The 14,801-nt window shown below is 40.4% G+C and overlaps 1 protein-coding gene across 6 annotated transcripts in view; it reads left to right on the top strand.

Annotated features, from left to right (window-relative positions):
• The window catches only part of grik2 (glutamate receptor, ionotropic, kainate 2), a 296,366-nt gene that overhangs the window by 205,059 nt on the left and 76,506 nt on the right, over positions 1 to 14,801 (top strand). For all 6 annotated transcript variants that reach the window (XM_038712327.1, XM_038712330.1, XM_038712325.1 and 3 more), the window contains 2 exons: positions 2,440 to 2,646; positions 9,230 to 9,453. In XM_038712327.1, the coding sequence (XP_038568255.1) occupies positions 2,440 to 2,646; positions 9,230 to 9,453 (431 nt within the window). The remainder of the gene's footprint in view (positions 1 to 2,439; positions 2,647 to 9,229; positions 9,454 to 14,801) is intronic.

A 14,801-nucleotide genomic window follows, 5' to 3' on the forward strand; every position in this document is an offset into this window, starting at 1 on the left:
TAACCTTCCTTAATATATTTCAGTGGTAGTTAGGCCTAGTATGTGTGCTTATTTTAAATACCAGCAGAAGAGGTTATGCCTGGACGGACAAATACTTGTACTGTGCTCTGGTATTGATCTGTAAGTGAACACTGTTGTCTGCTCTTTCCTCAAGATTACATCAGTATCTTGTAGGAGCTCAGTAGCTTCTGAGGCTACATTTGAACCATGGTCTTGGTCTTATAGAGGTAAAATGTGGAACGTGGAACATCACTTCACATGATAAATGCATATAGTTCCCATGTGAAAACATCAGTTTAAAAAGCTATTTTTTGGAAGGGACACACATTTCACATGTGATATCAACATTTTTATGTGTAATAAATAAATTATATATGCACATGGTTTTCTAATATTTTATAAAATCTACATGTGAAAACCTATTTCACACATTCAGTTTTTCTCGGGGGCCAGCATTTCACAGCAGTGACAACAGTATGTCTCACATGATAAAAATTCACCATACTTTTTAAATATTTGACACTGGAAATGTAATATTGTGAACACAACAATTCCACATGTGCTATTTGTAAAAAAAATTCCACTCATATATGCGTTTAACGTGATTATATGGGCACATGTGGTTTTCAAACATTTAACACATGAAATGTCAGACATCATATGTATCAAAAACGCACAATATCACATGTACTTTTTGGTAAGGGACAAACATTTTGCATGCAATATCACCAGTGTTTTTTACATGTTTGTGCGTCCACACCTCTATTTCGGTTCATTTGGTCCGGACCAAGAAAAACAAATTTTACATTGTTGCATTTTAGTTCTGGTCCAGTTCCTGTTCGTGCTGACATTTTACAAACAAACAAGAGGAGGAAACATAAAGTTATGAAGACTGACAGGTAACACGTTGAGTGGACAGTTTTGGCAGTAATCCTGCATTATCAAGACAGGCGTGGGGAAATCTAATTCCAGTGACTGACAGAGATTATGCACCACTTCAATGCTTCTGATGTGTATATTTATTAGTATTATTAAACTGCAAATCGACTGCATGTTATGACTAATTACATGATGGAAAAAGAGGCATAATTGTACAATGATTTGCATAAAAATAATCCGGAACAGTGGATTTATTAGTAGTTCAGCTGTTGAAATAATGCTAAAATCACATATCTGCTATCAGAAGATCCTGTGGTTGGTTCATTTGTTTTCACATCAAACTGCAGCAGAGTCAGCTGGGAGGCGGGTGGAGACCAGCCCAAACGAACCTTACCATATGGTGTGCTCGTACCATATTTAAACTTTTACGTCACACAAAGGCATTTATGGGTTTCGAATATTTTACTTGTGATGATTATTATAATATATTCATGACATAGAAACATGTAGTTCTTTCATTCATATGTGATACTGTACATGAATTTCATGTTTTTGTGTGAAAAAGAAAAATGTTTTACATAAAAATATTATAATATTAGTTATTATGTTATAATAACATATCATAATGAGATCTATTAAGAAATCCCTAATCTAACATTTCTATCCTCATATTACTATGTGGTGAAATCATTATGCTATATACTATTAGTGAAAGTGTACACACACACTGAAAGTGTTTTCTACCCCCCTCACGCAAATATCTTACAGCCTACATACTGCTAAAACTCTAGCCAGTAGAATACGTCAAAGCTTTTAGCAATATTAAATGTTTTTTATGTCATGGCACAGTTATATTATAAACAACACCTGCCTGACAATATAGTTTTTGATTTATTTGTCTGCGAGAGACAACAGAGTCATAGAAATGAGCAACGTGCAGTGAGAACGAGCGTCTAAGGCTAACAAAGACAGATGGTACGTAAAGCAGAGGTATAAAGGGGAGGAAGCAGGAGGAGGAGGAGGAAACGAAATGAAGAATGGAGGAAAGAGAGGAGAAGGACATGGTAGAGGAGTTGTTTGGAAGGTGAGAGGGAGAAGAGAAGCAATAAGAAGGAGTTAGTAATCTCCCCAGCTGTTTGTGTGAACAGAGCTGATGTGTCAACTGATGGTCGTCTCTCCTTTTGTGTCCATCTATCAGCATCTCTTATCTTACTGAAAAAGCATGTGGTTTCCTGAAAGCTGGGCCCCGGCCCAAAGCCAGCCTGCCGAGCCTGAGAGGAGCACAGAGTCATTGATATTGGGGATTATCTCTTATTATGGTCATGCCTCACTTTGCACCCAACCAACCTCACATCACAAGACTGGGACTGCTGGCAGGCACGCACACACAAACACAGCAGCTTTACACATGCATCACTAGCCCAGCCAGTGTGTTTGAGCTCGCATGGCTCAAACACCTATCTCACACAATCAGGCACCCTGTCAGATAGGCCTTATCAGTAGGTAAAAGATGCCAAGCGCTGCAGAGACTCATCCCTCTTCCACTATTTTACCTGACAGGAAGAGCCATATGTGATGTTCAAGAAGTCTGACAAGCCGCTGTATGGGAATGACCGCTTTGAGGGCTACTGCATAGACCTGCTGAGAGAGCTGGCCAACATCCTTGGCTTCCTTTACGAGGTTCGCCTGGTGGAAGATGGGAAATACGGCACCCAGGATGAGAACACGGGCCAGTGGAATGGCATGGTGAAGGAGCTAATGGACCATGTGAGTCTTAAACATCATTATTAAAGAGTGCATGAATGTGATCCCAGCAAACAGATGTAAACATACACCTGTTCTTAGAGGATTCTGATTTATTAAACTTGGGTCTTATTTTCATAGTTCAGACCAATGGTTCTTATAGTTGTGATAACATTGTACACCCAAAGTTAATTGCTAAAATTTGGGAAGAGCCAGTCGTCAGATGATGATGAGGTGACAGGTTGGAAACACCAGTTTCTCCAGATTATCTAAACCACTTTATTTGGAGGTAAAACTAAAAGTAAGCATAAATGAAATGTCAGTATAACAAATCCAAACAATCATTGCATGGTAAAACTGAAACTGTGCCCCAGTTCCCTATAACATACCTAGGTGGATTTTATGTAGTATGTGCATTTAGAAAAGTTTAGATAGCAGTCAAAAAACCACTTGATTTCTCAGTGTACTGTTGATGTCGTCCCATAATACAGAGAATATATGAAAGAGCTGCTTACAGCTGCAAAACATTACAATAAATTGCAAATTGTGGTGATACAGCTACGTAAAAAATAAGAAAACTATTTTGATTTCATTTGTGAAGTTGAACTGGCAATGGCAATCTAAAGTTCCCTTTTTATTGTTGTCATATGGCACATGATTCACAGAGATATATATATATAATACACAAAAACAACCATAAACAAAAACAAAACAATTTTAGAAAAATAACATATGGATAGTTAAGATAAAACAAGATAAATAATAAAAGATAATACAACAATAAAAAATATGAAATACTACAAAAAATAAATTGATTAGTTAAACAGTAAAATAAATAATAATCATCAACATTAATATCTGACGTAATCACAGGTGTACTGGAACTTTGTCGTCACGGTAACAATAATAAACACATGTTAACGTGAAACTACTTGGTCAGGTACTTGGCCTCTCCATGAACTATCATCTTATCCTGGTGGAGAGGTTTGGGTGTCCCTATGAACCTGGTAGAGTCTCCCATAGCAAAGTGGTGTCAGGGGAGGGGCCAGACTAAGAAAGGTTCTAAAGGATCAAATCGAGAAAGAGGAGGTACAACCCTCTCTGGAGAAGGCCCAGGGCCCCCTTCTGCAGCCAGACCCAGAAGGAGGGCTTGTCTGCGAGTGCCTGGTGGCTGGTACAGCCACCCAACTGGGCACAGCCCAAAGAAGCAATGTGACACTGCCTTCTGCATACTATGGGCCCATGACCCATGGGAGGAACTGCAGAGGTTTGGTGTGCTGCCACATGCAGTTTGCAGTATTTGGCCTTCTTGGAGACCCTGAATGGACTCCTGTATTGGGCTTCAGTAGGGGACTCCATAATCCTGCTGGGAGACTTCAACACAGTCTCAGTGAAATATTATTTGTTGTCTAGTATGGGGTGGTGATCCCTTCCAATCCCTGTACATTCAAAGTGAGAGCTATTGATTCTTGGCAGTAAGTCGGACTCGTTCCAGGTGGTGGTTGGCCTACTCCAGGGCTGCACTTTGTCACCACTCCGGTTTGTTATATTAAAGGACAGGATTTTGAGGCACAGTCGGGGTGGAGAGGGGTTGCGCTTCAGTGGGCTTGGGATCTCGTTGCTGCATTTTGCAGATGATGTGGTCCTGTGACCTTCAGCACTCACTGGTTCGGTTCACAGCCCAGTGTAAAGCGACTGGGGTGAGGATAAGCACCTCTTAATCTGAGGCCATGGTTTTCAGCAGGATACTGATGGAGTGCTCACTCCGGGTAGGGAATGAGTCTTTAGCCTGAGTAAGGGAGTTCAAGTACCTCGGGTCTTATTCACGAGTGAGGGGACAATGGAGCGGAAGACTGGCCGGAGAATCGGAGCAGCAGGGGAGCTCTACCGCACCTTTGTGACGAAAAGACAGCTGACCAGGAGGCAAAGTTCTCGATCTACCGGTCAATTTTTGTTCCTACCCTCATCTGTGGTCATGAAGGCTGGGTCACGATCGAAAGAACTGTATCGCGGGTACAAGCGGCCGAAAAGGGTTTTCTCAGGAGGGTTGTTGCCTTCTCCCTTTGAGATAGGGTGAGAAGCCAAGTTATCCGTGAGGAACCCGGAGTAGAGTCGCTGCTCCTTCACGTCAAAAGGAGCCAGTTGAGGTGGTCCGGGTATCTGTTAAGGATGCTCCCTGGGCACCTGCCTAGGGAGGTGTTTTCAAGGCAAGTCCAGCTGGGAGGACGCCTTGGGAAGTAGGTGGAGAGATTATATCTCCACACTGGCATGGTCAGTATCACCCAGTCAGAGCTGATTAATGTAGACCACGAAAGGGAGGTTTGGGTCCTCTGCTGGAGCTGCTGCGCGCGCGATCCAACCCCGGATAAGCAGTTGAAGATGGATGGATACTTGGTTAAGTTGAGGAAAAGATCATGGTTTGGGTTAAAATAGGAATGGTACTTATGTAAGTTACGTACATAAGTTAGTTAATCACGTGACTTAAGTATGCAAATTAAATTATGTAACTTAACTCACATACTTACATCACATACATACTTATGCCGTATTAACTTAATTTATGTACTAGTAGATCATCTACAGGCCAGCAGATCAGAGTTTTACCGGCCCCTTCTGTATTATAATGGAATGGAAAAATGTCAATACTATCACTTCATCATATGTTCATTGTAATGATTAATTCAAACAACAAATAACTGATTAATTCTTCTTATAATTTTTAAAGCTTTTAATATACATTTTTTGATTCGATTTTCCCATCAAAGTGCTATTAAAACGCAAAGATAGGGAGGGACTTGATGCAGAAGTTTATTGACGTTTACAGTAGCCAGTAGCACTGACTGTTCGTTACACCCTCCACTGTGTCATGCAGGCTCTGTGCAGACTGGTTCCAGCTCCCAGTGAGTAAACACTGCGGTGGGACAGGGACCGAACACAGCCTCCCCGACAGACAGAGGCCATTTTGATGATAGGGAATACAGTTTTGGTTTTGGTTACCCAAAGCTTTTGTCAGCTAATAGGACCACTTGCTGTACAGCTAACTTACTCTATTGTAAATATTAACAGCAGTTATCAGTTCAGTAAAATGTAAAGCTATCCATCCCTCAAGAACTCTGTAAATGACCTCGGTACCTTATTCCCTGTTGGCCTTTGAGGCTGTGTTCGGGTACTCTGTAGATACTATCACTGCAAGGAAACGAGGCAAAGTAGCACTGTATCCAAAGGCATGACATGTGCCTATTTCCACATCCTGCCCTTCAGTATCTCTCTGTAGATTGCAGATATCCCTCCACCCCTCTTTCCCTCTCTGGACAAAAGGAAAAGATGTAGCTGGTACATAGGCTCAGTCAGTTTAAAGATAAGTGAAGTATAATGTATACAATTAATATGTAGAATGGAGTTGGGACATGTGTTTTTGTGGAACTACAGTAGGTCAAAGCTGAAGCAGGAATGTAAACTGTGATAGCTTTTTAGAGTAACCTTTTCTCCTCTAAGCAAGTTAACTGTTTACAATCTGTCTGATCCTCCGAGCTGTTGTGTTCTTGGCCCATCTGACTTTTTTGTGTAATATTGTAGTCTTTCCAGATCTCAAGTGACAGCAAGTAAAAATGATAAACTGACAATGAAAGCAACTGTTTAGGGTTTAAAAAATTATGTTTTGTATCTATTACAGCATTTATTGGTCAAATACTAAAACTAATAACTTCAAAGAAACGGTTACATGACGGTCTAAATCCATCCAAACTTTCCTGCTACAACTGATGAACAAATGCCCTTCTTCTGTCCACAAAATAAGATTATTCTTAATTAATCTATTAGTTGAGTGACAAACAAATTAATGGGATTAATAACTTAATAATAGGGTTAGGGTTAGTAATTTATTAAGCAAATTGCCAAACACAGCTTTGGGTTTTGGACTGCTGGTCGGACAAAACAAGCAATTCAAATAAAAGATAGGATAAGCTTGATTGATGTGCAGGGAATGCAGGAAGTGTCACAGCAAAAACTACCAAAATAGATGCACAGTATACATAACAGAAGAAGCCCAAAAAATATTATACTGTACATTGCGAGCAGACTTCACCTTGGGATGTTATAATGGGCGTTTTTCTTAATTTTCGTCCTTTAACTAGTATATTCTGTTGTAAAATATGTTACATGTGCTTCCATTTTTTTCATTTAACATTAGTGCTCGTTGCAAGACTTGTTTCAATATTAGTGTAAACTGTCATATCAACATCAATTACTACATAAATGTTTGGTTGGAAATGACCGAGAAAATCTAGGAGAAGTATTACACTGAGTCACACTAAGAGGGAAAGAAAAAGAAAGAACTACCATTATTTGAGAGCACAGTGATGCGAGGAGAGCATAGATTCTGTTGTGACTTGTTTTCCCTACAGAGCTTATTAAAACACACACACACACACACAAGCAAATACAATCTGCTCACAGTGTAAATCATTACACCCAACAAAGTCCCAGTTAGGATAAACTGCATGGGCAGAAAAATATCAGGCGCTACACGGCCAATAGTCAATATCTGACCTCATTAGAAGCAGCACCCACGAGGGGTCAAGTCTCCCATAATTCCTCCACACTTGTCTTCGGCCTCTGCTCTTGATCAGTGCAGTGAGTGACTGTTGTGACAGATAGTCTGGTCTTTTCACGGGTGAAAGGCCTTATCCCCTGCGAGATGATGTTCAGCGTGGGTTTGCCCCACTTACTGTGTAGGGTTCAGCTTGACTTAGACAGATTGTGACTGCAGCAGACAGGCCCTCAGAAGACTGGGGAGTGTGAACTCACAGAGAAGAAGTTCAGTTGAAGAAGAAATGCTGAAGTGAGCTAAACAAGTTGGAAACATCCTGTCAAACGAATTTAGCAAAATGATCTTTGGTCCGTCTAACGTTCAAGTGGAGTAAACACATCCTGATGTATTTACACTGTGTAGGGTTGGTAGTTTGGATATATTCAGAGATGCCTTATATCAGCAAGAACTTTCATGTATCACAGCTGTGAGCCGTGAGCTCAGTCAATCCTCGAGTGATATATGGCAACCTTCATAAGACAAAAAGGATATATCTGTGATAAATGAACCACTTGACCTTGCTGTGGATGTTTAGCATTTATAGTCACAATGCAGTCTGAGATTTATTAACTGTCAGCAGCACATGGTTTTCACCCCAGATATGGAAAGATGACTTTCCTGAGCAGGTCCTCTACTTGCCTTTTCTATATCTCTAAAGCACACAACTCATATATAAGCACGACTCCTGTGTTGGCCAAATAATATGCCACATTATAAATAACTCACTTAATCGGAACAAAACGTTGGTATTGCATCAGTGGGTAGAAATTAAACTGAAAAATTGAAATAAAAACAAAAGTGGTGTAAGGCACTGGATTTTATTTTAAGCTGCAGACTGGCAGACCTCCAGCAGAGTTCTTGGCGCATACAATTGTGTCTCATGTTTATGTAAATGTGTAAAAACAATAATAGCAATAATAGCACCAATTCTTACATTGTTGTCTGACACGTAACTACTTACCTTAATGCCTAACAATGCATACAAATGATGTAGTTGGTCCAGCTTTTGCCTTTTTCTGGTGTATATCCAAAATGCCCTGTTTGTGAAATACAGTGGAAATGCAATGAAGAATTTAGTCACAAAGCCTCACAAGTTTTTTTAAGTCTCGTGTTATTGGTTGTGGGTTGTTAATGTCTTGCAGTGGAAAAGGATTATAGGTCCCCAGAATTGCAACGATATTACACTGACACCAAAGACAACACGTTGATTGCTTCAATACATCTTCAACCCTCATTAACTGCTCACAGTGTCAATGTCAGAAGTATCTTCAGGCCTTTAAATGCCACAGATGCATTAGTTATTTTCAGTCTGCTTGAAAACAACCGAAACACAGACCTGGAAGCTGTAAGAGAGTGTTCTAACCAACAGTTTGCAACTATGGATCCCATTTAGTCTTACCCCAAAAAGATATTTCAAACTCTGTTTAAAACCGTTTCCAGTTGCTGTTAGAGATATTAAAAGACAATAAGCAGGACAGTCCTTAACGTCAGTGTTTGTCCTTTCTGGGATAAAAGCCCTTACTAAAATGTCAGTTTTATTTTTTAGGGTTTTTGGTGAAGTTGCCAGTATATCACTAAGAGCTTGCTGAGCAATTATACCATTGAGGACTAAAGGGAAAACACACCAACCATGTTGCGTATTGTTGCGTGGTTTTAGTCATGGTACAGCAGCTAGGATGTGCGTATGCAGTCAGGGAATGTTATATAATTTCAGTACCTCACATTAAGGATAGGACTATGCTACAGCTACCAGCCATTCTAACAAAACGAGAAAGTAGGTAAAGAAAATAAATGAATGCTTTGATTTAGGCTCGAGAGAGAGAGAGAAAGTTGAGTTTAGTAGCGGGAGGATAGTTGACGGGTGGAAAGTGAAAGAGGGCTTTAAATTTCTTGCTAAGTGCCTTGGGACAGACTTTGTAGTGTAAAGACCCTGTTTTCTTAATTTGATTGCCTCTAAATGCTTCCTGTGACTGTGACTTATGGCCTGTCTGTCTTCTCTTTTATGTTTGCTGTTGACAGAGAGCTGATCTGGCAGTGGCTCCCCTCGCCATCACGTACGTGCGTGAGAAGGTTATTGACTTCTCCAAGCCCTTCATGACGCTGGGTATAAGTATACTTTACCGCAAGCCAAACGGGACCAACCCTGGGGTCTTCTCCTTCCTCAACCCCCTCTCGCCCGATATCTGGATGTATATTCTGCTGGCTTACTTGGGTGTCAGTTGTGTGCTGTTTGTCATAGCCAGGTAACATGTCACTTGCAGCGATCACAACTTCACACAGTCAGACACATGCGTAGCTGCCGTGGCTCAGCCTCGTTCATCTGACTAACACCAGGCTCATCTCTGTAATTGCAGGATGTGTGTCCTGAGCTCACTAACTCACTCATAGTGAAAGCTTACCACTCAGTGACAGTGCTAACGCTAATCAATGGTCATATATCAAAGCTCAGACTCGATGTCATTGCTGTGGAATGTGTCGAATGCAGTTTAACCATAAAGAATCACATAAATGTCTGCCTTCTTCCGCTGTTAGACATTCAGAAAGAATGGATTTCTGCTTATAGAAAATCTTCACATTGGCGCTTGGCATGGCTGCTAGGTTACTCCTGGCCTGCTTCTACTTACATCAGTATCAGTAAATAAAACTACAGGCGATACCCACATATACAGGAACACAGACCTTACACAGAGAAGTTGTAGGCCTATCAGCCATTTGAGGGTTGTGTTTGTGTCTGAGAGAGTGGCAGAGAGGTTGTGCACTCATATGGATATGTGTGTGTAAGTTTAAGTGTGGGCTGTGTCGTGCTTGATGTGAACACTGCTGCTCCTCTCGCAGCTTTCTCTCACTGTCCTGTGTCTCAGAGTTCATGCTGTCTTTTCTTTTCTCTTGTTTCCTTCACCTTGCTCCAAATGCAGCTATAACTCCCGAGTTCACTTTTCTCTGCTTGTTTTGGTTCACAGTCTTCCCAACAGCAAAAAAAAAAGTCATATGGCGTTATAAACAGCAAGTAAGTAGAGTTTTGAGCTGTCATCATACCAGATTAGACATTTTGTTGGAAAAGCACAGCCGAATCTAGTGCTTCTCCTTGTAACCTTCGTTTAGGATGATGATCTGATGATCTGGACTCTTTGTCAAGACTAACCTTCTCTGCTGCAGCTGAGACTCCAAAAAGAAATCTGTCCAGACTACTTTGTTATGCTGTCTTCCAAAGCATAAAGAGCTGTTGGATATCACATTGTCAACATCTGTCTTTTTCCCCCGTGTTATTTTCTGTAGTTGCTTTGGATTACTCTCTTACTTCTGCACCAGAGTTATCTTATAAGTGGGGCTATGACCTGCAATTTCAGGTCCCTTACTCAGACAAGTTCAAATGGCATTGCACTTGTTCAAAGCAAGTAAATCCAAGGAGGGAGTGCTGCAGAGTTTAATTACACCGCTCCAAACATGCTTGTTGTGAACATTTCTGAAGACATACAAGGTTCTAGGACTCACTCTGAGTTGCACGAATGGTGCTGGTGATGGAAAGTGATGACACTGTACAGTTCATAAGGGCTATGTTGAGTTCTGTACAGGGTTAGGGAAGTATGGGTAGATCATTGTACTGATGTGTAGTAGGAAGCCATAATAAAAATGAAGGAACTCATATTATAATTGTTTTTTAGATCAATTCTATAAATAATCAGAAACTTCTCTAATGGTACACTGAGCCCTAACCATAACTGTAAGAAATGGATACAAGCTGTATAAGGTTATTTGCTTTTGTGTTCATCTACCCTACAGATTAGTTTGGTGATATAGCCGACATCAAGAATGCTTTGGCTGGTGAAACGACACAACACATTATTTGTACCGATTGTCTTTTCTTTTAGTGTCTTTGCTCAGGCAAATTCTCTCCGTTGATAAAACAAGGCCAAATGTTTTGAGGGCTCGCTCACTTAATCTAGTGGCTCGTGCTTGTGGCTGCCGTTTGAATGGTGAATGGTTTGAGTGGCATGCTGAGGGAAAAAAAGAAAAAGAAAAAGTACATGTTAACCCTAAAACTTTTGGGAAAACATCGGCTCTCTTGCAGCTGCGACCCGACAGTTTTACTGTTAACCTTAATGAGTTTTCCAATGTTACTGGCGATATGATCACACAAGAGAATAAAAAGCAGCAACTGTCATCTAAGTTGGCTCAGAATATGCACCTATATGTATTTAATATCACAATAAGTAAGTGTTTGGGTAAGTGTATACATTTTCCCCTCACTTTATCCCTTCTTTTCTCCTGTATACACAAATGCATGCTGGGCTACAGTTGCATGTTTTTTGCTGTAGAGTGTACCACATAACAGTCTCACAAAAGTTAATAAAATGAGAAGTCTAAAAGGCAGATTACGTATTCTAACAGAAAATGTAGACATCCCTCCACCATGACAGAATTATGTGACGATGTGTATATGTTTATAATGTACTGCCAAACATTATAGGTTAGTCCGAAGAGCACGTGCGATTGAACTATAATAGTAGTGTACATGTCAAATGTCTTTTCACTCTCCTCCTCCAGTGGTATTAAGTCATGCAGATAGTTTTGGTTTTATTTGCTCATGTTATTTGTCTCTGAGATTTCTACCATCACTCCAATACAATAGAGGTAAACAGAAATTTAACTAGGGACATGTTTTACCAGTAAGAGTGTCCGTTGTTCTAGATAATCCACAGACCTAAATGTCAGCAGTTTTCAAACTTCATTCTACAGAAGAAAAAGTTCCTGTTTAAACTGGAAAGCTCTGGGACAACCCAGAGACAGATATCTAAAAAAGTAAAACATCTACATGGCTAGAAACCACAAAAAGTAAGTGAGTGAACTGAATCTTTAATAAAGTCATGAGATCAGTTAAGTGTGAAAACTTTATACGCTAGCATATGTATTTGATTGTATTTTTTGTTGCTCCAACAAGTCTCCTAAACTAAATGTCAAAAATGTTTATTTCTCATCTTCACACGCATATTTGTGTTTTCTGATCTGACGCCCCTACGGCAGAAAGGTTAGAAATGTTTTCCTTCATCTGTCACCGCTATGGTAAATGTTGGACTACTTGGTTAACCACATTGTTGCCTGTTGATAGGAAATGGGAAATTGATCAGCTGACCCCAACCGAGTTTAGTGGCTCTGAATGTCACACTACTTTTGACTTTGCTTCTGACAGATGTGTCATAATTCATATTATAGGTTGTTTCTCAGTTAAATGCAAACATACAGCAGTTTTTATCCATTTACTTAAAACAACCAATGCTATTTTCTCTTGGGACAATCTCTGCTTTTTCTATACACCCAGGTTTCTTTCAGATATACAGTATATAAAAAAAAACAACCTTCCTCTACATAATCCTTTCATGGTGGGGAAATGTATTTCTTTTACTTTCCGTTCAAATACATCATTTGTATGTTAAGAAATCACACTCATTTCACATTTGTGAGACCAACCTGTCTAGCACATACATTTGATGGGCAAGATCTATTACTCCAAGGTTAAGTTCCACTGTGCATTTATTTACTTTTTATATATGTGTATGTACACATTGCACATTTTATCTCTGTATGCTTGTGTTTGTGCTGTGTGACTGACTGTTGAGTGGAAGAGTGAGAGACTGACAGTGATGAATACTAAGACTGATGGACACAGTGCTAGAGTTAGAGCAGCTTCTCTCCCATGTGTAGGCCTATTCCACATGGGTGCACAGCTAAAACCACATGATTACTCTGTTGTATTGCCACCTGCCCTGATATCTCCGCTTACTGATGTTAATGTTACTGGTTGTCGTTGCTTTTATGTTCCGTCTAATGACGTCAATAGCACTGCTGCTGCATCTGGCACAGGCGATATAACAGCTGAAAAAAAACCTACACCACACCTCTGCTCAAGCCTATGCATTAACACCTCTGCATCCTACACATCAAGAGATATTTTTTAAGATAAGCGAGAAGCAGAGGTAAAACCTTAGAGACAGTAATAGATCAGAATGTTTTTGCAGAATATTATTAGTCTTTCTCTAAATAATTATGACTCGTGATAGGGTCATCGAGTTCTCGCCTGTCTTGCTCAAAATTTGAATATTTCTCTGTGTGTGCGAAGTCTTCCTTCCCTCGTCTCAAACTGTAATCTGCCTCTGTCCTCAGTCATAATGAAAAGCCCTTGTTTAAGTGTGTGCTCATATTAAAGGCACAGCCCTCATCATGTGGTTAAAATTCTCCACTGAATCCTATGCAGAAGGATGTTCTCTATTCATGCTTATAGTGTTTTTGTCTCAAAATCTTAGATTTCGAATTCGTAACTGGAGAAGGTTAACAATAATCACTGCACTGAGCATTTAAAATAATTAAGGTCTCATAAAAGGTATGCTGTGCAAATAAATACATTCCACAAATGAGTTAGATAGGAAGCTGCATTATATTAGAGATGGTTGAAGATTCCTGCATGATATGTAAAAGTTAATAAAAAGATGGGCCTGATGGGCAACGCAGATAAACCTGGATACTCAGTGTCATGCTCAGCAGTAATTCTATGACACATCTCTGAGTTGACTGTAGCAGCTGCATTCTGAATGAGCTTTTTTGGTGTGACCTGTTCAACGAACGTTACAGTAGTTGAACTTGCTGGAAATAAAAGTGTGGGGGGGGAAATCTAAACCACTACAACATGCAGAAACGTAAGGAATACTGATCCGGACTGGTCCTTTATTGTACACTGTAGAATTTCGAACATTAGTCCAACACTCTGTAGACTTATAAAGACTGTCATCCTGTGACAGAGCAATAGGACCATTCTGACTCATCTCCCCTGACATTGGTGTTATCATTCGTATCATCGCTGGAGTTTTCTGCAGGATGACCCTGCCCCCATAGAAAGATAAAAGCGCCACATTGTTTCTGCGCCACTCTCTACGCTTTTTTTGTCTGTGCTTATCTCTGTACTGACCTTGCTCAAAGTTTCTTACTCTGCAGCACAGATGACCTGAGATAATGTAAGGGCAGAGTAATTGGATCAAAATGACAGCAAACGGGCCAAGCAGTGCTACAGTGAGAGACAGGTTAAGCTGTGTTGTCTCCTGTAAATGGCGTTGGTTTAGCATTTCCTGACCCAACCAGCAGCAGCAGCAGCAGCAGCAGCAGTCCAGCCATCCACTCTCATGATCTAGCATGGCACTGACAACTTCATTCACGTTTATGGTGAGCGGTAATTGGCTTTTCGCAACATGATTGGAGGAAACACATTCACAGACCTCTGTGGAAGGGAGTGGATGACATAGCCACACAAGCAATGCAAGGTCGCAGTTCAGCTGAACTCAATTTGGCATTGCAAATTGACAAGCAAGCAAATCTGGGGCAAATTGAGTGGGCAGGAGGATTGATTTAAGGCCAAGGATTCTCTTAAAGCAGAAATAAGGGGGACATTCAGAGGTCCTTGAGCTGCACTACACAATATCCTCCTGAGTGTTGCAGGGGTGAAAAGGAATGCCACTGCTAACCACATTATAATTGCAAAATCCATTAGTCAATGACAGGGTACAGTTAGGATGCTGTCATTTTATCGATACAGCCATACGTCTTC

The sequence above is a fragment of the Micropterus salmoides genome, unplaced genomic scaffold (assembly GCF_014851395.1).
Source record: "Micropterus salmoides isolate LMB-PRFRI ecotype aquatic unplaced genomic scaffold, ASM1485139v1 Ms_hic_scaffold_11, whole genome shotgun sequence".
NCBI lineage: Eukaryota > Metazoa > Chordata > Actinopteri > Centrarchiformes > Centrarchidae > Micropterus > Micropterus salmoides.